The sequence below is a fragment of the Leptodactylus fuscus genome, chromosome 11, assembly GCF_031893055.1.
Source record: "Leptodactylus fuscus isolate aLepFus1 chromosome 11, aLepFus1.hap2, whole genome shotgun sequence".
NCBI classification, from domain to species: Eukaryota; Metazoa; Chordata; class Amphibia; order Anura; family Leptodactylidae; genus Leptodactylus; species Leptodactylus fuscus.
In genome coordinates, this window is record NC_134275.1 from 42,392,621 (window position 1) to 42,417,410 (window position 24,790).

General features: G+C 43.3%; 2 protein-coding genes across 2 annotated transcripts; one reads left to right on the forward strand and one right to left on the reverse strand.

Annotated features, from left to right (window-relative positions):
- Positions 1–1,519: 1,519 nt before the first annotated feature.
- REXO4 (REX4 homolog, 3'-5' exonuclease) lies at positions 1,520–10,081 on the forward strand. The gene is made up of 9 exons (XM_075259961.1): positions 1,520–1,607; positions 2,446–2,680; positions 4,140–4,444; positions 5,752–5,904; positions 6,088–6,281; positions 6,377–6,465; positions 7,047–7,121; positions 7,933–8,007; positions 8,848–10,081. Exons 2-9 carry the CDS (start codon positions 2,468–2,470, stop codon positions 8,977–8,979), a joined length of 1,236 nt encoding a protein of 411 aa, XP_075116062.1. The 5' UTR covers positions 1,520–1,607; positions 2,446–2,467; the 3' UTR covers positions 8,980–10,081.
- A 1,190-nt stretch (positions 10,082–11,271) lies between these two features.
- Positions 11,272–20,596, reverse strand: STKLD1 (serine/threonine kinase like domain containing 1). Its single transcript, XM_075260877.1, has 19 exons — positions 20,582–20,596; positions 20,376–20,462; positions 20,090–20,134; positions 19,094–19,168; positions 18,850–18,954; positions 17,836–17,906; positions 17,454–17,569; positions 17,116–17,228; positions 16,853–17,007; positions 16,640–16,770; positions 15,831–15,914; positions 15,201–15,317; positions 14,682–14,822; positions 14,473–14,601; positions 13,575–13,703; positions 12,582–12,710; positions 12,203–12,343; positions 11,596–11,675; positions 11,272–11,319 (listed from the first exon to the last, which is right to left on the reverse strand). Exons 1-19 carry the CDS (start codon positions 20,594–20,596, stop codon positions 11,272–11,274), a joined length of 1,911 nt encoding a protein of 636 aa, XP_075116978.1.
- Positions 20,597–24,790: the final 4,194 nt, after the last annotated feature.

Genomic DNA, 24,790 nt, shown 5'->3' on the forward strand with positions numbered 1-24,790 from the left:
CATGAAAAATATACTATCTATACTGCTTTGTGTGGATTTAAGACATTTCCTAAATACATTGCTTTATCAAAACTTATTTGTTTGGCCGCTATCTTAATTTATTCACTTCATTGTTGACACTGCGTTTCTATGGCCACTGGGCTTATCTGCTCATTTCCCAAGTGATGTAGCTGCCTTCTCTCAGGTGGGGGAGGGAGGGGCTGACAAGCTTCTCAGATAGGGGAGGTGGGAGGTGAGAGCTCCAAGATTACTGTGCTATTTTCAGCTTTTCCACTTATCAGTCGGTTTAATTGAATTTGGCTGATAAGAGCTGAGATAAGGAGTCTGTTACCTCTGTATGTAATGCAAGCTGACTCAAATCCAGCTCTGCTACATCAGTTTCCACATCAGCTTTAGACGGTGGTAATGCATTTACAACCAATCCCTCATTACTAATGCAGACATAGCAGATAGCAGAGCAAGTGAAACCCCACCCACCAATGTGCCGAGAAACCCAGGAAGTGAAGAGAGCACAGAGCCTGCAGGCTGCAGAACAAGAGTGATGGGAATACCCCTTTAAACCGTAGGGGTAGCTGGAGGGTGACATTAAACTGGAGGCAACTAGAGGCAAACAGGTCCCCTCCAGCTACCTTCACGGTTTAATGCTCTCTCCAGTTGTCCCCACTTTAATGTCCCTCTGTTTAAGTGCCCCCTTCATCTACCTCCAGTTTTATGTCCCCCCTCCATCTTTGCCCTCTGTTTTATGTCCCTCCTCCATCTGCCCCCAGTTTCATGCTCCCCTCGTCTCTGCCCCCATTTTCATGCCCTACCCTCCATCTCTGTACCCAGTATAATGTTCCCCCTCCATTTATGCCCACAGTTTCATGTACCCCATCCATCTACCCCCAGCTTCATGTACCCCTCAATCTGCCCCCAGTTTCATGCTCCCCCTCATCTCTGTCCCCAGTATAATGTCCCCCTTCCATCTTTGCCCATAGTTTCATGTCCCCCCTCCATCTGTCCCCAATTTCACCTCCATCTGCCCCCAGTTTCATGCCCCCCTCCATCTGCCCCCAGTTTCATATCCCCCATCCATCTGCCCCCAGTTTCATGCTCCCTTTCATCTCTGCCCCCAGTTTCATGTCCTCCCCTCCATCTGCCCCCAGTTTCATGCCCCCCTCCATCTGCCCCCATTTTCATGTCCCCCATCCATCTGGGGGCAGAGATGGAGGGGGAACATTATACAGGGCAGTATAATTACTGACATTGTTCTATATAGAGTAAATAACCAGGATCAGAGCCTAAAATAGCAGTGCTCCTATACCCCCCTATAGCCTTCTATATCCCTCTATATCCCTTGCACTGCCATCCTTCCATTCCCTTCTGCATTGACTTGTCATCTTCACAAAGACCAGCAGGTGGCAGACGTGTACAGGCAAGCACAGCAGCGCACGGGTCAAGAAAACTCAGCGGAAGACAGCTACTACGCATGCGTGTACCAGGAACCAAAAATCGCAGCTGTTGTTTCAGCCCGGAGCGGATTATGTGTTTGCTTCCGGAGTCTCCATGCTTCGTGTTTGCCTGGGAGACATGAAGTTGTAGACTGCATGGGGTCTGACATGTTGTAGGTGAGTAAGTGTGCTGCATGGAGTAAAGGGTCTCTTATCAGTGACTCTCTATGTGTCTTGTCTTAGGGGGTGTCACTCACATCTGCTCTTAATTTTTTGAGGGTTATATTATTTATAAATGGGGGGCTGAGGGGCTCTGTGTATGTGACTTGGGGGTGAGACATATCTTTGTATTTTCGCTTGTGCTAGACGTCTGTGTTGATTCTCCAGCTATAGCACCGCAGGGTGACAGATGTCACATGATGGGGGTCTGTGACTGAAGACCCCTGACTCACACAGTCACTAATACAATGTCGCTGTGGCTCTCCTGTTGGCGCTGTGCCCCTTATATTGATGGGACGGCACATATTTACCTATAAGAGCATCATTGTATACGTCTACAGCGGCTTCACAGCAAAAACCGCAGTGTGTGACTTAATACTTAGACTCTTGACTTGCATTTTAAAAGGGTTTGTCCCATGAACAAGTCTTATTCCCAATCCACAGCACAGGGTATGAGTGGCCGATCACTGGGAATGGGCGGGCTTGTGCAAGGAAGTCTTGGCCTGTCTCGGTGAAGTTGGCCTGCTTAGATCACTTTCCTGGGAGAATGGGTTTCTGTTCTTGCAGTGCTGAAATGAGTTGTAGGAAATTACAGAATGCTTCTGCTCCCCCTCCCCTCAGAACCAGCACCACTCTTGTTCATAGGCTGCATCTGGTATTGCAACTCCTATCAAGCCTAAGTGCAATACCAAACATAGCCCATGGACAATAGTAGCGTTGTTTCTGGGAGACTTTCTATATTGCATACAAAGCCTAGGCTTATAATGAAAGCAAACTTTTCAACTTGTCTTTCCAGACTCATTGATGACGAAACAGAAATGGCAAAGGCTGCAGTAGCAAAGGACAAAGCATCTCCATCTGTGAAGGACAAGAAAATTCTTAATCAGACCAAAAAGAAGAAGAAAAAGGAATTCTGGAAAAAGCATCCCAAGATCGCTGGAAAGAAAGCGAAGAATACAACGGTGACCCCTGTGGTGCTGCCTCCCAAGACCCCCCAGGAGTTTTCATCCAACTGGAAAGCTTTACAGGCAGTAGGTATCTGTGTCTGGGGATAAGGGACTGAAAAATGAGAAAAACCGAACGTGAACCAGGACGTGATTTTGTTTGTCACTTATTCTGGCTCAGATATTGCAATATTTACGAGTTTATACCTGTAGTCATTTGGACCAAACATGTCTGAACTGAAACTGCTATGATTATACTAAGGGTCAGTTCACACGTGAAAACCGCCTAGCTTATTTGTGCGAGGTAAAAAACCTCGAGGAGTTTTTTTGACGCTGTTTTTTGCATTCCACGCGGTTTTTGACGAGGTTTTTGACGCGGTTTTCGCTAGCGGTTTTCGCTAGGGTTTTTTTTCCTATATGTGCTATAGAAACTGCAGGCGAAAACCGCGCGGTTTTTTGCAAAAAACCGCGCGGTTTTGTGTGCAAAAAACCGCGCGGTTTTTTACCGCGCGGTTTTCGCCTCCCATTCACTTCTATGCAATTCTTCAGGCGTTTTCCGCCTGAAGAAAGGTCATGTCGCTTCTTCAGGCGGAAAACGCTAGGAGGAAAAAAAAAGCTAGTGGTCTACATAGACCACCATGTTAAAGGAGAGGTTTTTGAAGCGAATTCCGCTGTCAAAAACCTCCCCTTTGCCCACGTGTGAACTAGCCCTAAGGGTGGCAGACATAAAAAATAATGTTACTCACCTGTTCTGGGCTCTGTCGTGACTCGCTGCTGTCTTTGGAGCTTCTTTTTGACTTCAGGGACCCGAGTGGACTGTGATTGGGTCTCATGACGTAAAATCGCAAGTGTCACAATGCTGCATGACCCAAGTGGTAGCTGAGGCCCAATCGCATCACTCAGAAGCCCCCTCCAGTCATTATACTCTGGGGTCTCTTCGACTCCAGAATATAATAACAATCTCTGTTTGATCGTGTTCTCCAAACAAAACCACCAGGCAAACCTCACAAATCTTGTCCAATACATACTCATACTGTAAAAGGTGCACATCTCACTAATCGCCATTAATTGTAATGGAAATAAAATGCTGAGTAATAGTGATTTCCATTTAGGTCATAATCACCCAACCTTTTCCTAATATATATTGTATACAGACTGACTTGTTCCCCTATCCACTAGGAGCCCCCTATCGCATGGATGAGGGGTCCCAAGTTTGCTGTGTGAATGGAGCAGTAGTGCATGTGCATAGCCACTTAAGTCAGTGATATGGGACTGTTTAGAGTGCTGTACTCCATTATCTCCATCAGTAGAAGTAAATACAGCGGTGTTTTCGTATGCAGGGCCTCTGTCCATTTTAGTGCTGTGTCAATGTGAGTGGAGAAGTGGTCACTGACTATTGCTCAGCTCACACAGAGGACTCGGGACCCCTTATATCCTCAGGTGGCCGCAGTGGTCAGTCCCCAATCGATCAGACACGTATCCCATATCCAGTCACATAGCCTCCCTGTACAGTTTTAATCCTGTAAATGTTGTTTTGCACTTTCAGTTGCTGAAACCAGAGAACAGTAGTCCTGTCCCCACAGTGACCAAACCCCCCAAAAAACAGGACAAGGACTTGAAAAAGGCAGAGAAAGTAAATGGGAAGGAAAAACCTGAGCCCAAATCTAAAAAGTCTGCCCCCAAAATCAATGGTCATCTAAAAAACCCGACAGATAATAAGAAAGCGGTAAAAAAGCCAGAAACAACAGACAGGACAGAAAAAAAGAAGAGAAAACTGCCTGCAGAAAGTCATAAAGCTGTCATGGACCCTAAGAAAAAAAACAGTGAGGAAAACTCAGCAGAACCGCCAAAGTAAGTTCTGTATGTCTTATATGGGGTATACATATGGGGTTTATTACAGTGCTTAAAGGGATTGTCTGGGATAACTGGAAATCCCTACACTAATCAAAACACCCTCCTTACATGGGTAAATGTATATTTACCTATATCCCTGGGGTGGTCACATGACCGCTCCAGGGACATTTTCTGATTATCTGGTTTCGATCTGTTTCCCCATTTCCGGAAATGGATTGTCACTGATACTCCCTTCCATTCTTCTTCCCCATCCACCCCATTATACTTACCCTCCAAGTTTCTTCCGGCAAGATGGCTCTTCCTTCTGTACTGATTCTACAGGGTGCACACTCCAAGCACTGTAAGCAGTGCTGCCGATAATTCACCTTTACTGCACATCCACGCATGCACAGTAGAGGTAGATCAACGCTGGAGGAGAACAGCACGCACAGACAGAATCAGTACTGTAAGAGGTGCTGTCTCACAGGAAGAAGCGTGGAGGGTAAGTGTATATAACATGGGTCGGGGGTTCGGCTGAGTAGGTAGGGAAGGGTGGGATAGCTAGAGAGACAGGCTGGGGTGTATGGTAGGGGGAGTGAGGAAGGAATAAGATGAGGGGTTAGTGAGGAAGTTGCATAGAAGAAAGCAGAAGCAGGTAAACAAATGCAAGAGATGCCAGAAGCTCCTAAAGACACCCAGAAGTCACTCAAAACACGGCTAAAGGTATATGGGTGTTTTTATTAACCCATTAAGAGCACTAACCGACATGTTTTTTTTTTTGTTTTTTTTTAAAAAACAAACATTTTTTGCCTGGAAAAACCCCTTAAAGATTAAGATTTCTCCCTTAAAAGGGTTACCTCATTGCAGACACTTATCCCCTATCCATAGGATAGGACATAAGTGAAACAATGCTGGGGATCTGATTTCCTGGGACTAGAAGCCCCCATAAAACTTCCTAGTGAATAAAGGGCCAGAACACTTGCATGACTGGTACTGTATTCCCTGCTATGGGAGTTTGCAGTGCTGGTAGTACCATAGTAGTAAATGGAGAGGCGCTCTTGCAAATGTACTAGTGCTTCATTCACAAGGAGGCTTTATGGGGATTACCTAATGTACGCTTATTACCCATCCTGTCAAAAGGGATAAGTGTCTCTAATGGCACAACCCCTTTAAATGGAGTGTTGTTTAAGTGTCCAATTCCATGAATACATGGGCACCATTATAACAGTCTAAATGGCACAAATACCTACTTATGTAGTGATTTATTTCACCCCAGCCCCAGAAATACATGGCCTATAGGTTGGTAATAAACATTGATTTTCCAGGATAGACCTCTGGTTTGATGACGTGGATCCAGATGACATTGAGGCTGCTCTGGGTCCAGAGGCTGGAAGTATTGCCCGGCAGATGCAGGGATTGCCAGAAAAAAAGTTGGATGCGGTGGAGAAGGTTCTAGTGAAGGACAGGGCCTTTGAGGGGTAAGTAATAAACTCTATATAGCATATGTACATATAGAGGATTAAGCCTGCCCAGGTACCATAGACAGATGCCTGGCATGCTTGTGGATTTACAGGAAGTGTATTATATCTATATGGTTATGCAACAAATGTCTACTGGGAGAGTTGGTGTCCCTTGACATAGATTTTGTATTTCTGTTCCAGACTCACTAGGATTGTTGCCATGGATTGTGAGATGGTGGGGGTTGGCACTGATGGAGAAGAAAGCATCTTGGCGCGGGTATCCATTGTCAACCAGTTTGGCAAATGTATATACGATAAATTTGTGAAACCCACAGAACGAGTTACGGACTACAGAACGGCAGTGAGCGGGATCAGGCCGCAGGATATTAAGAATGGTGAGGACAGGCTTGTGAATACACTATTATTATGCTCATTAGGGGTGGGGATACTTCTAGGTAGAAAGATCTCCTTATGAGTATTGTCATTTCAGGGGAGGATTTCAAGGTTGTGCAGAAAGAAGTATCTGAGATCCTCAAAGGACGTGTCTTGGTCGGCCACGCTGTACATAATGATCTGAAGGTAGGTAATGAATGGCACATCTACATAATGGAGCTGTCTCAGGATGACGACCCTTGTCCATGTTTCCTGTTAGGGTGTATGGACATTGTAGTAGGGGTACAAACTGTTAGCCAGACTGCAGAGATGCAAAGAATGTCCTGATATTATGGGCTGCTTTTGTTTAAAAGGACAACACATATACCATCAGTACTAAAGATTCAGGAGTGCCAAAATATATCATGAATAATACATGAAGACCAGTGGTGCTCCTACAAGGGCCCCAGTGAGGCTCAGTTGAGATTCGGCTTGTCAGTTCAGCTGAAGCACATTTGGGCTGGTATGACCCATTCTTCTTGGCTTGAAATGGTGTTTAGTCCAGTCTGGCACCAGCTGATCAACAATTCTACACAGTGGATGGTGCTGGAAGTAGATGGCTGTGCAGATTGACTACAGTGTGTAGTGCTTCATTTTCTCTACAAGGGAGCTGCAGGGAAATTGAATGCTGATCACAGCTGGTCACTGGGGGTCCCAGCAGAGGGACATGTTGTGTCCAGCTCATTTGTTGCTTAGAATAGCTTTGTAATAATGAACGTTTCTTTTAGATCATGTTTTTAGATCATCCTAAGAAGGCGACGAGAGATACTCAGAAGTACAAACCATTCAGACAGCAGGTGAAGGTAAGATCACATGTATACAGGAGTCTACTACACTGATCATGTGGGAGGACAGGGCTAATAAAAGAGGAACAGGTAACATTGCCTTATACCTGCCATGTAGATCCAACCACCACAAGGTCACTCTGCCCATGATAATATTCCTTATACTCTTCTGTTTCCCTCTCCCTTCATGGCCTGTCTCAGGCGTCAAGGTTAGTAGGAAAGTAACCCATGTCAGGTTCAGACCAGATGTTATGCAGTCACCAAATAGGAAGTATGGCATATCCATATCGGGCACCTACACTTATCTCTGCAGTATGGATGCCCCCCACCCTGTTCTGCATAGGTATATTGGCCAGAATTATGGAAACAGTCAAGCTGACGACAATACATTACTTCTGTAAGTCCCATAGAAGTGCTCTGTAATATGTGTCTGTAATGAGACAACCCCTTTAAAGGCGTATTCCCATCTGACACTTATCTCCATCTTGTGGATAGGGAAAAAGTGTCACATTGCTGAGGGTCCAACGACTCCTACATCCTCATTGACTGAAGTAGCAGTGCACTTGTGTGACCAGAGCTCCATTCACATTTGTGAGGCTGGGGATAGTGTCTGCAATGGGACAATCTCTTTAAGCAGTAAAATGTTGCTGGAATCCATGACTGTAGAGTGGACTGCCTATCATGTCAAATATATTATTGCAAAAATGCAAAGAAACACACCTAATAATAATTTGTTTCCCTTCATTTCTCATGACTTCTGTACATACATGCCACATATACACTTATCTATGATGTTATGCCCACTCGTTCCTGTGTCATCTCCTTCTAGAGCGGACGTCCATCCCTGAAGCTGCTGTGTGAAAAAATCCTAAATGTGAAAGTACAGACCGGAGAACATAGCTCAGTAAGTGACTATCACAGGAGCCCCAATCCCTGTAACCATTGAAGAGAGCCATTACACTATCAGTCTGACCGTCATGTTATGGCCCATTATCCTTGCAGTGGCCGCCATTACTCTTTCCTGCTTATACCAGTGGTACTGGGAGTTTCAATACCAGAATCCAGGGCAATCTGTTGATCGTCACAGGATCTTCGTGGAACAGGACTGTCTAAATAGAGACATAACATGAACCATCTGCAGACGTTATGTACTGCTCTGTAATAGACATATGGACGTTAGCACCTTTTCTACTCTTTGCAATAGCTTGTGAACCTTCTTAGAAGAGATCCTCTGGGCATAGCTGGGCTGTGCATGTACATCACCGGGTTGCAGACTTTCATCCTAAGGTCTCGTAGGATCTAGTAGGATGCCTGGCTGACAGTCAGGGACCCAGAGAAATAAATCCACTGGTGGTTTATAACTATGTGACCAGTGTCATATACTGCAAGACCTGTTTGTCCATCAATGTTCATAAAAAAAAGTAATGGACACCAACAGACCCTATTTTAGTCTATAAGGTCCCTTGGAATCTGTTACTGTCCATAATTAGACTGTTTTTCCTTTCTTCTGGTCCTGGGATGGACTAGAACTGAGACAGTGCTGCAGATGTTCTTGTAGCCTTTATCTTCACCTGCACAGTACTATGTAGTGAATACAAGCAGTGACAATGCTGCTTCTTTTGGACATGGTGGTTGATGGTCATTAAGGACTAGAGCTGTCTGATCATTACATAAGTAGTGTAACCTTGGAGTGTTATGTTAGTTAACCCTTATGTACTCATGTTACTGCTTGTTACCATTGTAGATCCAGGATGCCCAGGCCGCCATGAGGTTATACACCATGGAGAAAAAGAACTGGGAAGCTGCCATCAAAGCAAAATATACCAGTCCTAAAGATGAACCCCAAAAACAAAAGCTGCCACCAGCGTCATCATGATCATCGCAAACCACTTCCTAATCTGCAGTGGACAGTTTATTATTGTGGTGACTTGTATAAACATACAGTGCCCTGTGCCTTACTGGTCCAGCCCTGCCTCATACTGCTCCTTGACTCAAATTGCTTCACCTGAATATCATAACACATCCTCCAGAGGGCGCTCATCTGCTGATACAACAGCAGAAAGCAGTATAATCTTCCTACTGCAGCATGTTACCTCACATCTGTGACAAGACTGGTGCTTGTATAAATCTGCATTGGAGCTGTGTATGCAAAACTGATATAGTCCTACAATTGGGATGATCAATGTTCCAATCTATGTCTCAGCCCCTCTGCTTTCTAAGAGAGCTTCCATGGCCACAGTATCGATTAGATCTTCCCGATGTGTATTTTGCCCTTGAGAACATACCCCATACCTGACCAGAGCTGTATTTGGAGATCACTATGCCCCCTAGTGGCAGCTGCTGTAAATACAATATATAATAGTAACTGCCATTGTTACCACTCTAGGTTTTGACCGCAATATGGCGATTTCTGTGAGCTTTTAAAACTACTAGAAAATAAACTTTGCTTATTTTTAAGCGACAAATGATATTTTTAATAGGAGACCATGTAAAAAAAATATTTATATCTACTCTAAATCTGCCAGTGAAATGTTTCTGAGCTCTGTTGTGTCCAGTTCGCACTTTCTTCCATACACTGCATTCAGCCCCTTTCATCCATGTGGTTGCTGATCTTGGAATATAAAGCACCATTTATAGGTTATAGTGAATGCTCTGTTCCTTTTAAGGGCCTTTTTCACACTAGTTACATATAAGAGGAATAGCTACCAAATGGAACAATACAGAGGTGGATACAGCGGATGATGCAAAGGTGAAGTCCACAGCAAATCTCCATCCAAATCCACATGTAATATGTTGATTTTGTGGACGATCGGTTGCAGTAAAATCTACTCTTACAACGCAAAATATGTATGTAGAGAGAAAGAGGGTCTACTTAGCAGAAATATACATGAAAATATACTTTTTCATAAATGCCAATTGTTTAAAGGGAATGTATTACCAGCGTTTTTTTGTTTTAAATTAAAATATAGGAAATATGACTTTTTTTTTCTTCTAATATGTTTATCTTTGATACTAGATTTTTTTTTTTATTCCATTTTCTATACAGTATTATAGGGGTGGCCATCTTGCCTGAGCTTCTTATCTGCAGCATTTAGTGGTATGCTTTACAGCAGGGATAGGGAACCTTCGGCTCTCCAGCTGCTGTGAAACTACAACTACCAACATGCTCCATTCACTTCCATGGGAGTTCCAAGAACAGCAGAGCAAGTATGCATGCTGGGAGTTGTAGTTTTGCAACAGCTGGAGAGCCGTACGTTCCCTATCCCTGCTTTACAGCATAGTTATGGTCATATGCAGCAATATACAGAAGCTGACTCATTAAGGTCTATGGGAGAGTTTTTATGGAGGAGTAAATAAGCAGTGACATCATCTATTGTCAGTAGTGGATGTAATAACGACTCAGTGGTGTCATCTTCTATTGTAATGATGTAGGTGGTGTAAATGAGGAGACTGCTGCTGCTGCAAAAAAAAAAAAAAACCTGCAAAAACTATAGAATTGGCAAATTTTTAGGCTCCATGGCCAGAGTGAAAATTGCAGGATTTATTACTTTTTGTACTAAATGTAGATGGTAACATGGGAAAAAAAATGTTTAAAATAAAAACTACATTGAAAACTAGGTAAAGTAACACATTCTCTTTAAATATCCCTATAGGAAAGGCTGTCCTTGTCCTCTCCTGGAATACACAGCCATGGTTACATTATAGAGGTATTCCAATCTTCTAACAATAACACTTTCTAATTGGTGGTGGTCCAGCTGATGAGACCACCAAAGATTCTGAGAGTGGAGGGGCCGCAGCAGTCATTCAGCCTCTTCAGTCTTTCTTTGCACAGCAGCATCCTGGCCTGTCCTGTGCAGGGGACCTACACTACAGCTCTATTTAAGTGAATGTGGTAGGTTTAGACCTCTGCACTTCTGGGTGTCCAGGGCACTGCTGCGAAGGGGCCAGTGGGCTGATCCAGTGCTAAAGGTGGAACCCAGGGCTTGTGTGTCTTTGTTGATGACATCACTGAAGTCCTAGTCCCGGGATACACATCACCTGTATTTTCTTACAGGTCTATTTACTAACAAGTGAAGTCTTTACTCAATGTAAAAAAAAAAAAGAAAACATCTCAGGTTTCCAAATAACACATGAGCCTTTACTTGTAAAAGTCACGCATCTTATCATATTAACCCTTCAGTCTTGATAGTGTAGTGTCTGCCAGTGTCGTGATCTCCTAAAGAAGGAAGCAGATTGTTAATATGTAGAAGGTACAGGACAGTTCTACTGACCTACCTTTACTGCCATGTGTTAATTCTGGCTGTCTGAGGGAGGCCGACCATAGAACCCACTCCATATTTTGCAGATTGTTTGTTGAATCATGCATATGGGGCCATAAAAGTGATGAGTCTGTATACTATCCTAATTACAGATCCATAATTGTGGTCAATATACCAAAAACAACTATAGTCAGGTACATAAGGCCTAAGATAAATGTACGGCCTCTTCATACCTCCAGGGAGTCGTATCGCTCTTTGATTTCACCCATCAGCTGATCCACGTGTTGCAATGACATTTCAGGACGTGCGCTGCCTGCAAAACATGAACCGATGATGGCACATTATATAACATCCATGATTACCTGTGCTTAGCCCTATGTATTTATAGTGGGACCACCCAGACTTCACAAGGTAGTGATCCCTATAAAGCTTAGTTCATGTGAATCGGATGTTAAAATGTGTCTGTAATACTGCATGTCTGAATAAGACCTTAACCTAAGACTGCATACTGCTACTCGAGGATTAGGACGGTCACCTTGAGTCAGAGGCTTCCCATGGGCACTGGGTACAGTTTCCTTAGACCATGTCTAGTTTACTGTGACAGAAATGGCCAGTGTGTAATGTGCAGATCCCTACATAGTGAGCATATCAAGTCATGGCTGATAAGAGAACAAAAGCCTACACTTAGCACAGTAAATAGAGTATTAATATACTGTCTTTCTTAAGGGACACGGGGAAGGTTGAGTAATGTGCACAACCATTGGATATAAAGTTTCAGGGTCGCACCGTATCAAGTGACCTGTTAATCCTGTTATACTTTATCTGCTCACTCCTCCTCACCATAATGAGCCATTTCACTGAGCAGCAGGCAGAGGTTCTCCACGATTTCGGGGTCATCTGCGTGTAATAGGTAAAGCTCTTTAATTACGGAGAGGCCGCTTGTCCCCGCCACAGGCACCAGCACACGATAAGCAGCCAGCTCTGGAAAAGTCAACATTTACTTGATTAATCAAAATGATCCTAGGGATCAGTTCTGGGTTTCAAGGGGGATGCATGAAATTACAGAAACATGGTGGTATTGCAGCTCAGACCCATTAACTGGAATGTAACAGAACTGCAATACCAGACAGAGTCTATAGACAAAGTGGCGCTGTTTCTTAAAATAAGCAGCCATGTTTTTCATATCTCATCCAAACTCTTAAACTGTCGCTGGAGATACCTGAATTTACCACCAAACCAGTCAATGCCAAACAGACATTCTTAGAAAGAACCGACCGATGTGAATGTGCTTGCAGGGCTTCCAGGAGGTGCAATGTTATTGATTCAGTCTGGTCCTCTCTTATGTGGCCTGCAAATTTAGAATACAAGTGTGACTGATGTGTAAAGGGTGTAATGACACTGTCTGTTAATGCATATTAGATGGGGAGAATATCCTCCCAAAAATCTACAATCACTGGCTGGAGTTTTTAACAATCAATAAATGTATTCAGCAGGACTGTAATACAGGTGGCCATATTGGCTGAGAAAGGAGGGGTTAAAAGTGGTTCTTCGCCTAAATAATTAAACGTACAAGTGCTAATGAATGTGACTGTTCTCTTAGTCTGCTCAGTCACATGTGACAGCAGCAACTAGTGCTCCAGAGCTGCTCTTCTCTAGATACTGGAAGCTGCAACCATAGTCAGCCATTTTGGAGTTTACATGAAACAAAAGGGAGCCAGAAAAAGGCCTAGGTCTGGCCCGAAACGCGTCGTGCCTATCTGTTTTTTAACTACACCAATAAAGACCTTGTTGCTGTCCATTTTGGAGTTTATGGATAACTCATTGGTCACTAAACAAGGTGTGACACCGAGCAACAAGCTGAACTGCTGACAGAGCAGGAAGCAGACAGCTCTGTTCTTTATGTAGTGGTCAGAACAGGTACTGCATATGAGTTCCATTCATCTGAATGGCACCTAAACTGCAGTGACTCAGTTCCACCACTACACAGAGAACAGAGCTGTCTGCTTCCTGTTTCATTTTCCGTGTGTCAGCTGCTGACAATAGCTAATGTATGGGGGTCCCCGTACATATTTAGGACATGTAATGGTACAATATATGACAGAGTGTAGCTGGCTCTTATCATCCATGTACCATGTGTTAGGTATTTTCAGGTGCATTGTAATGAATATTGTGATGTTTTTATTTCTGAATTACATCTAAAATGCACTTCCACCTTTCATCCCGAGTGCCCATAGGGAGGTGCAGGCCGATTCCACCAGAGATCCATCATTGTGGTATTTCCTGAGCAGAGAGCAGATTACTGGTACAGCGTTCTTCAGACTCTCCTCATCTGTCTGGTTCTCTGTGATAACGATAAGACAAAGCTTTTATGATGGGGATAGATTAGTAGGGACCACCGCTCAGATCCCAAACTACAACAACTGAGGATCTGCATAGGCAGGACAGTCTTGGAAGAAGAGGAGAGAACCAGGGACCACACATGTAATCCATGATACCCTATAGGAAACAGCTGTGTGGTAAGTATTTTATAGCATCGCCCTGGTCAAATGCAGTATACTGTGTGACATTTCATGTCGGACCTGACGGAGTGGGGGAGGTGCAGACAACAGGATTCTTCCTTAGGCTACATGTACACGACCTTGCACAGTCTATGGGTCAGTAAAACAGCACAAATAACACACAGATTGGTATTAATGTGTTATCCATAGTTATCACTGATCCATACACTGAAATGTATAATAATAATAATAATAATGTAACATATTTAATGTAATACGTAGCTAATCTGTGGCGATTTTCTCTGTGGTTTCCCTGATTCTTGTTCCTCCTGTACTACCTGTCATGTCAGCTTTGTAGTGACTAATGTGTATAATGCTAGTCATTACCTATAATCACACCAAATAGGATCCTGAGGGGTTCCTTGTCCTACGACTGCTCCAGTGTCAGTTTACAGGGTGCAGAGCGGAGATTGCCGACAAATGGTTTGTGCGCCTAACCTCATCATACTAACAAATGACATTATACTGATATTTTCCTTCTCTCTATATGGTTATTAAGCAGTAGTCCTAATCAGCATAGATAATGTTTATGTTACTACCATCTATACTTACCATTCATAGCCAAAGACCATATGAGAGCACAGCAGGACTGACATATATCTCTCTTCTCCAGTGATCTCTCCATGATTCTGACTAGATCTGAGAGGAAACCTGCTCTCTTCAACATCTCTGCTGCTGTATCTATGTAAATAGACCAAAAAACCTCAATAGATGATAGAGAGAGATAGATAATAGGTAGATAGATAACCAGCGGGACTTACCACTTACTGATATCATCATCATCACACTGAGGATTACAGATATTAGTTCGCTGTTCTGCAGATAGATCTTCGCTGCCTCCACCATAGTAATAACTAGATCATCACTGGACAGGATCTCTTCGTGATCTTCTCGCTCCAGTGCTGAAACCAGACAGAGATCAGTCACCTCCTGGGTCGGTAATTCTGCAGCTCCCCTAAGATCCTCAGCCATCTTATACTTCTGACATAATGGGTAGATTCCCCAACGCCCCCAGCAATTATTGTCTATGTCACCCTGCACTTACCATCTATCTTACCATCTAAGTATAAGTATACAGTGTTAATATACTGTATAATGATGCATAGCAATATCTTAGAGCACTAGTATGGTTCACCCTGTGTCAGTATTATGGACTCCCTCTATGGTACATTGCAGTGGTAATATTTAGGTACTATTGAGCAGTATTATTCTCTGTGTCCTCCTTTAATTTACAAGACATGGGACACAAAGACCTAGCCCAGGGAGCCAGATCTCCTTACCTTGTGATATAAGACTATGCAGCACTTGGCTACCCTCCCACTGTACTCTGAAGGAGTCTTTGTGTTTTCTCATAGCCACTGATACAAGTTGTATTATGTCTTCTCTGTCCAAGGGACCTGCAAAGATAAAACCCTATGAGTGCCTTATATTAGTCATTAGTTATATTAGTCATATTGTGGAAGATCTCAAGATAACAGCAAGATATAGAACCACTCAACAGACCAGTGCCCCAGGTGGTCATTGAAAATGGCGTAACTTCAATAGTTAAAGGGGTTATGCCACAAATTATATACTTTGACTATTTTCAGTGATTCCATTGAAGTGAATGGAAACTGGAGTGTATCTGCCGCCACCCTATTCTCAGAATCAACAATATATCTTCTATCCAGTGCATAAGTATTGTCTGTAGCAGAACCTCTTTAACTCTTTATTGTTCTTATTTCTACATAATAGCAAGGATATAGGACACCAAATAGTTCTAAAGTAATGTTTTATACAGAAATACCTCCTGTATGAATGAGGATTACTGTAGATCTATTTGGTGCCTTATATGTTAAACTATGTTGTATTCGAAACACTCTTAACTGCTCCATTTCGGTCCCCCACTAAGAGAGGTCCTAAAGCCTTACCGTCCCTGTTGGAATCATAGCTGTTCAGGAGCTTCAGTGCTGATAGCTGGGCATCCTCAAAGTCAGGGTACTTCTTCATGAGCCCTGTAAACAAAAACACAGACAACCTCCAATTCTGGTGCCAGAAGCCAGTATATATCCTGACTGGATATGTCTCCTGTATGGATGGACTGGTATCTGAACATGTGTGCTGCACTCGATTGTTTTCATCAGACTCTTCATGACCAGGTACAGTGCCATACATCCTATAGTGGCTGAAATTGGGACTACATGTAGCTTTGTTCTAGTCACCTGGATGGGACAGACAGGCAGTAGTACCTAGTACAGCCAAGATGGCATATATGACACAGTGTATGGTAAAAATTGAGGAGACTGTGGTGCTCACCTAATGCCAGCCATACACTTTAGATTTATGATCGCCTTGATCTTGCTGTATAACTGGTGATGGAATCGTTTGTAGAAATGATCGACCAAAAGCGTACAAGCATGCTAAGCACTGGTATTTTTGGCTGATAATTCACCGAAAATATCTAGTAAGACCAATCTGTTTTCAGACTAAGGTCAGCCAGCTGCGAAAGACCATTTGCAGCATCTGCATGTCAGATAGCCGGACATTCATCAGCTGAAATGGCCAAATTGGCCAAAATAAAACTAAATTTGTATGGCCATCTTTAGTGCTATGGCCTCTTCAAACAGCTGATCAGTGGGGTTACTAGGAATCCCCCATCACTGATCCTAAGGACAAGCTAACAATATTAAAGTCCCTGAAAACCCCTTTAACTATATATGACTATATCTATCCTTCTGACCTATTATTTTTTCAATGCTGCCATCTTTAAACTCATCCAGGACACCAGGGGGCAGAGTCTTCTTCAAGCCTGACAGAGGAGAACCAATCAAATCCAAGCACTTAATGACATAAGGAAGACGGAGTAGGTCACTGTGGGGGAGAAGAAATAGTGTATGATATATATATATACATCGTACCCACAGCCCGGCATTTCCGCACTATCTAGACTCACTCAGTAGAAGGCCTCTCATCCGGATGGATTTTTAGCATTTCTGGTAGAAGCTGGTGTAGCTCCTCCGAGTAACCAACCTGAATTTCCTCTAAATTTCTATGTAAACACAATGGGTCCATCTTCATCATCTCTAGAATCTCAATTATCTCAGCTTCCTATGCATAGAAACGTTGGATATCAAATTATTTAAAAAATATATATATATATATATATATATATATATATATATTGACCAAAAGAAATCTCTGACTAACATAACATACCGTCTTCATGGACGTGGTCATCAGATCCAGTAGAATACATCCCAAAGACCAGATATCTGACTTGTCACTATATCGGAATTCTACTAATTCTGGAGCCATGAATATTTTTCTCTCTGTAGGGTTAAATCATACATACATGACTTATGGAGCCCAATCCATATATACCCAAAATCCAGTTGTGCCTCTATTTTATATTCTGTATTCTCTGTGGCCCCGTTGTTCTGTTCACTTATGGAGGTCCCTATGTCCAACCCTTTACTGACCATACATTGATGACCTATCCTAAAACTATTACTGCCCTAAGGGTGAGGGAAGCCATGTTTTTGTAAAACTATTACCTGAATCTACTCTTATCTTCATTTTCATTTCATCTGTTGCCAATGTCTGAGGAATAAAGTCACTTAGCACAAAGAAATCCTCCCGCTTAATAAGGATGTTACTTGGTTTGAGGTTTCTATGAAGAAAGGTAAGGTAAGGTGAATCAACTAATAAGTGGTGTAGAGTTAGATTAGACAGTGTAAAAGTGCATCAGAGACTTTGGACATATTGGTGTGGTAGTGTGCACTGTCTAAGTTAGGCGGCATTATTTTAAGCCGTAGAACTCTTCATTACACAATGGCTATCCTTTATTCACATATAACCTGAAAATACTTTTAAAGGTGCATGAAATAGTTTTTCATCCCATAAAGAAATACCCTGAACAAGAAAATCAGGACATACCTATGGATGACACGTTTCCTGTGAATATATACTAAAGCATTGACCGTATAACCAAGAAATCTCTGAATGACCTGATAAGAGAGAAGATAAAACATGAAAAACCTGTAAACACTGTTCAATTACAGACAGGCTGACCACATAGCTATGCAAGAATATAAAAGCAAGATCCAGAACATAGATGACTGGTGTCTGCTCACTAAGAGTACGACTGTTGTCACTAAGAGAGGTCCCATGTCCCCTCCGCATGATTGGAGAAGTGGTTGAGTATGAACACTGTGGCTCCATTCTTGTCTATGTTACTGCCCATGAGAAGCCCATAGTTGCTGTCCTGAATTTCCAGGGACAGTTCCAAATTTTCAGAAAATGCAGAAAATTCATGCATATCCTGGATACATGGATACCCCAAAGTAGGCAGCTCCACTTGGTCTATGGGGGAACCCATTGTGTTTTTTTTGAGATTACACAGTCAATCAGGAGGCAGAATTAAAAGGGGTTATGCAGGGAAAGAAAAAATTAACCAGTGGCTTTCCTGCAATGTATAAGCTCTATTACTAATATATGTGCAGATCCCCTGATTCCTAGGTTCGCAGATTGCAGCAAAGGGCCAGAAATCTCATTACTCGGCCTCCCCTGCTGACACTGCAAGACTCAGTCATGTGACCCTGCTCTACCCTATGTACAAACAGGAGTAGAATGGAGTGGGTGACGTAATAGAGAGCTGGAGCACCTACAGAAGAGGCTAAGACTTCCAGCTCAGCCTCTCACTGCAAACTAAGAAGTGGGATGACTGCAGACCTGCAAATATATAAATATACAGTATATATGTGTGTATGTACACCACAGGAAATATACTGCTTTATATTTCCTGGTTTTATTCTATTTTTATAACTCCTTTAAACGTGACTGTTAGTGTGGTTATATATGGTCACTGAGTCCATTGTCTAGCCATCCTCAGTCATGTCTCTGATTAAAAACAACCAGGATCTTACTGTCTTATTTCACTTCTCCCTTTACCTTTTCATTTATTACTGTCCCCTTCCGTCTGTGATCTTGCGCCATCTCCTCCAGGTTCCCTCCATCACAGTAATCCATTACCAGGCAAAAAGACAGAGATGAGATCTAAAAGGAGAATCATCCTCATAATCCTCCTCTGTCACTTACATGCTATCAGTCATCATAAGATATAGCACCTAGGCAACAATGGATGTCTATAGACGTACCATGGATACCAACATTATTGAGTATATCATATTCATACCTTAGGATCCCAAACCATGAAAAACTCCTTATAAGCACATATATGGGGGTGCTGAAGCTCCAGCAAAGGCATAGACTGTAAGGATAAAGTCAAATATTAATATATTGTCTACAAGGTCGGATATTTATTGCAATCTTTCTTCTATCAATTCACAATAAGATTGTGTTGCAGCAATACAATCAGCCAAACCACAGGATATACCATAAATGCCAGATAGTTATGAGTCCCACCTCTGGGACTCCAATCTAGTTTGAGAACAAGTGTCACCTTTGCCCTGACTAAAGGTCACAGTGATGGGAGAGATGGCTCTTGTACAGAGGGGATGTGGTCTGTGAAAATATGCAAAAAACGGCAATGCGCTCTTTGTTCTCTTGCAAACCATCGATCCTAAAAGTTGTCAAGTAAGAATATGGGGTGCATAGCCCTCCGTTATAGATTGGAAATAGGGTATTTTATTATGAATTGGGTCCCAGTACAGTGTGATAAATCGACGGGAGGTGTTCACTGATCCCCATATATATTATAAATTAAGGTTAGATATTACAAAAAGCGAGCTATAGGGCCTCTCCAGTAAGATGGTTGTTACAGTACAGGCAGAGACGTAACATGAAGCTCCTGGGCCCCATCTATAATATATTGTTTTCAGTACTGGTCTTATATTGGGAATAGAAACGTCATGTCCCCCCCCCCCCCCTCCAAGGTTCTTAGGCCCAGGTGCAACTGCACCCTCTGCACTCCCTCAAGTCAAGCACCTAAATACAGGGATCAGAAACCTTTTGCACTCCAGCTGTTGGCAAACTACTATTCCCAGCACGCTCACTTGTTTGGCTGTTCTTGAAACTCCCATAGAAGTAGCTGGAGCATGCTGGGAGTTGTAGTTTCCCAACAGCAGGAGTGTCCAGTTTTCTGATCCCCGTATATTAAGTAATGGGTTGTAAATGATGGCGTCCTGTTTGTCCATGTCTGATAATTTTTATATATATATTATATAATTACCTCCTCCAGGGCGAGATTTCCCTCCCGCTCATCGATACACTCCACCTGGAAAATAGTAAAATACAGATCCCATTGACAACTTAGGTGAGACAAATGTAGTATGAAGTGATATTACGATCAATAGCTGTGGCAAAACTACAACTCCCAGCATTCCCTAAAATCCACAGTCTGTTATGACATGCTGGGAACTGTAGTTCTGATGTAGTTTCGAGGAGCCACTGGTAGGAGATCAATGGTATATTATTCCATATATGCTAGCAATATACTGCAGATCCAGATCTCATACCTTCTTCATAGCAAATTTCCTTCCTCCCTCTAACTCCTCCACAAGACAGGTCACCCCAAAAGCTCCAGCACCCCAATACTCCAAGACCTGCAGGCACAGACCACATAATATTATGACAGAACATGATCTATTCACATAGAAAACGTTATTGATCTTTGCCCCATGTAGCTAACGATACAAATAACCATGAAAACGTATTCTGTTACCTTGTATTTATTCATTTTACGTCTTCAATTTGAGCCCTATGAGCTTCCGTCCAAAGAAGCGTCCAAACGTTACCATGGAGAGCTACAAGGGCGCTAAAAGGAAGTAGAAAAACGTAATCCACGCCCTCTCTCAAACTGATTGGATGGCGCGGTATTACTTGAGGGAGAATATGTGTAGGATAGAGCACGCATGCGCGATATACACGAGGGTGGACGCATGCGCAGGAATGCAGTTTAACACAGAAAGGGAAGTGTGGTGTGATCCGGGTTTGTGTAATTTCTTGTGTTACTCCAGGCTGTGATCCATATAGTGTGGGCTAATGGTGCAAAGAGGAATGACATTACACATAAGTCACATGTAGTGATCTATTCTGGTGCAGGTTACATCATGAAGCAGATAGCTAAGAAAATGGTGTCAGGGGAGGGGTTTCACTGTTGGGTCACTATTAAAGGGGTTGTCCATCCATAACAATTTTTCCTAGTGGTCCCACACCAATCTTCCCCCCTAGGGATACATGGCGACTTTATCTGCGACTCCTTTTGTGGGACCAATGATCGCCATTTTGCCCTGCAACATCTGGATCAACACTGTAGGGTTATAGGTTGGACATGATGGACTAATGTCTTTATCCAACCTCATCTACTATGTAACTATGTATTGGTGAAGGAGTCACAAGGCAACAGAGCAATATTTGGTCGCAGCCAAAGCTGGGTGAGACTCGTGTTGGGGCTCTGAGTGGAGGTTGCAGTGGTGAACATCTAGTCCTAGTCACTGGTTTAATATTCTATAGTTACATGTTCTGACCAGTATTGTATTTGTGATCCAGTTATGACCTAATTGCTTTTGGTGGCCATTTATGTACTTGTAATAATGTTGGAATTAACCCCCATCCAAGGACTACTATGATCCTATGGTTATTTGACCCATATATACATTTCATTGGGGTGTCCCTAGACATATATATGATTTCTAACTTATTCTTTGTCCTATTTATGCCCTTTCTCTGATTCCTGGCGTAAAATATACATTGGTCTAATGGTACTTGTATCTGACTGTATATGGCTTTGGTGCTGCTCTGCGACCTCTTCTCTGTTGTATGTGTTTTTAAATGATTTTATAGAATCTTGTTTTCTCCCTTTTGCATATAATAAAATATTTTCTGATAATTTTGTGTGTGAATATTGTCTTAATTGCGTACCAATACCGGATAGGATTTTTGTAGGCTCTAATAGGGGTATTGAGTACGAATTCTGCTCTAATAGTGAGGTATTTGTAGGTTTAACAAAGTCATCGTATTGCCTGAGTCCTAGTCTATGGGACTGACAAAAAGAGCTGAGCACAGCGCTCATGACCTTCATCAGTCCCATAGTCTGGCATACACCACACCAGTGACACGGAGAACACGGACTCCAGTTTTCATGATCAGTGGGGGTCGCCAAGTAACTTGCGGATGTTACAAGTGACGTCCTGGTTCCTTTCCTTAGGCTGAGGATTTTTGTTTTCACCTTCCCAGCCTCCAGCAGCAATCCTAAAATATTCAAGATTGCAGTGTTTTAGTTCACAAGTAATGATAGTGGATGTGGTTGCATTGTGACACACAAATTAACACAATTGGATCAGCTGTTTGAAACTGTAGCTTCCGATTTACAGGCCATTTGATGTTACATTCAACAGTCACATGGCCTGTTTGCAGCTCAGTCCCATTGAAGGGAATGAGATGTTATACCAAGAACAGCCACATACAGCCATAATGTGGGGCCTTAGGGTCCGTGCACACTGAGTTTTTTGGCGCCTCCAAAAAAAGCCTTCCAATAGAGTTCTATTGGGAGGCTTTTATTGGAGTCTGATTATGGGTCAGATGGAAGCTGCAACCTTAAAACTGATGCCAGGGCTTATGGGCCCCATAAGGCTCCTGTGCCTGGGTGCAATTGCACCCTCTGAATCCCCTCAAATTACATCCCTGCATCCACAGCTATAACTCATTTAAGAATTGAATAAGCAAGTATACATTTGGCCACAGGCCACACAGGACATACATGCTGCTGAGTTTCAGGGGTTTATTATAGTGGTTCACCTACTGAAACCACTAAGGGCCATCCACAACTTGTAGTGTTTGGGTGGAGGCCACATGTTGAGCTTATGGCTGTTGTGGAAATACAGTGGAGGAAAAATGCACAACTTTAGCACCCCATCAAAGGGAATGAGATTTCATTTAGGACCCTTTTCACACTAACCATGTCCAAGTGCTGTGAAAGAGATCTATCACGGATTCAGATAGTAAATGGAACCATTCACATATCTGGTTTCTTTCATGGTCCGAGTAACCATGCCGTGAACAATATTTTCTCTACTTATCTTGGTCATGGAAGTGTATGGGTCTGTAAAAAAAAAAAAAAAAAAAAAGGACAACTTGCAGATAGTTGTTATCTTGTTCAAGCCATCTTCATCTTATCCACACATTGCAGGACAAAAATGTAAAAAAAATCCAAAATGTCAGTGTTTTTATGTCATGGAATTCCTTTGACGTATACGGAGTTATTCCACTGCTTTCAACCTTTGCACTGCAAAAGGTGAAATTTGGGATGAAAACCTGTTTCTTAAATTGGCAATGACGATCAGAACCCCCACACATTGGCTGTACATAGTAGCGAGTAACCTGCTGTAAATTGTCCCATGTAGGCCTAATACAGGGGAGGGGGCTGTGGCTACATAGCAAGTATGCCCCAGTGGTAAGCTCTGCTGGACTGGACTATGAAAGGACATAATGAGCACTTCATTGATACAGCAGGGGTCCCTGACCTCTAGTAACGCCCACCTCTCTGCCCAGCCATAGTGGTCTTTTCCCCCCACAATAGTAATGTCCCTTTTTCTCTAACCCTTTTCTGTAGAAATGTCCCATGTGCCAGTCTCTGTACCGCTCTTCTGTAGTACCACTTTGCTCTTGTAGCAATGCCCCCTTATTCACCTCTCTCTAGCATTAATACCCCCTCTGTCTGTTAGTGCCCCTAGTATCTGCTCCCCTCTTTTAGTACTTACAAGTAGTATTGCCCAGGGCTGTGGCCACTTTTGAGGGGAGTTGGAAAAACGTTAGTTCCAGTTCGCACGGGGCTGCTGATTTTATGTCGACTTCTGCCGCCCAAATTTGTGGCAGATACTGTTTCTCATTGTTTTCAATGGGAGGCCAAGATTACCCAGCTCGAGACTCTCAACTGACTAAGTCCATTCATCTGAATCCGCATCAGAAAGACGCGTCAGAATGCAGATACTGTACATTAGGATTCTGCCCTGGGGAGCTGGGGCATGAAGAGGAGTATTTTAGGATCTTTAATGCCTTTGACTGACCATGGTTGTCAGCCATTTATGAAGGTGTGGGAGTCGGGCTGTGGAAGAAGAGGAGTCAGAGTTAGTGCTTTGGTCCACTACCTCCACAGCCCTGGTATTGTTCCCTATATCTACCTCCTTTAGTACTTCTTCCTCTAAATACCTCTCTCATTGTATCACCCCCTGTATCTACCCATCTCCTGCAAATATTTCCCTCTCTATTTGCCCTCTCATGTAGTTTTACATCCTCTATCTGCCCCTTCCTGTAGCGCTGCCCCTCTCCAGCAGTGGTGGGCCATCCACTGTAGTATAGCCCCACTGCCGCCCCATCTCCCTATATCTACCCCCTCCCCTGTAGCATTAGCCCTTGTATCTGCCCCCTCCCCTGCAGCATTAGCTCCTGTATCTGCCCCCTCCCCTGTCGCATTAGCTCCTGTATCTGCCCCCTCCCCTGTCGCATTAGCTCCTGTATCTGCCCCCTCCCCTGTCGCATCAGCTCCTGTATCTGCCCCCTCCCCTGTCGCATCAGCTCCTGTATCTGCCCCCTCCCCTGTAGCATCAGCTCCTGTATCTGTCCCCTCCCCTGTAACATTAGCTTCTGTATCTGCTCCCTCATCTTTAGCATTAGCTCCTGTATCTGCCCCCTCCCCTGTCGCATTAGCTCCTGTATCTGCCCCCTCCCCTGTAGCATTAGCTCCTGTATCTGCCCCTCCCCTGTAGCATTAGCTCCTGTATCTGCCCCCTCCCCTGTAGCATTAGCTTCTGTATCTGCCCCCTCCCCTGTAGCATTAGCTTCTGTATCTGCCCCCTCCCCTGTAGCATTAGCTCCTGTATCTGCCCCCTCCCCTGTAGCATAGCCCCTGTATCTGCCCCCTCCCCTGTAGCAT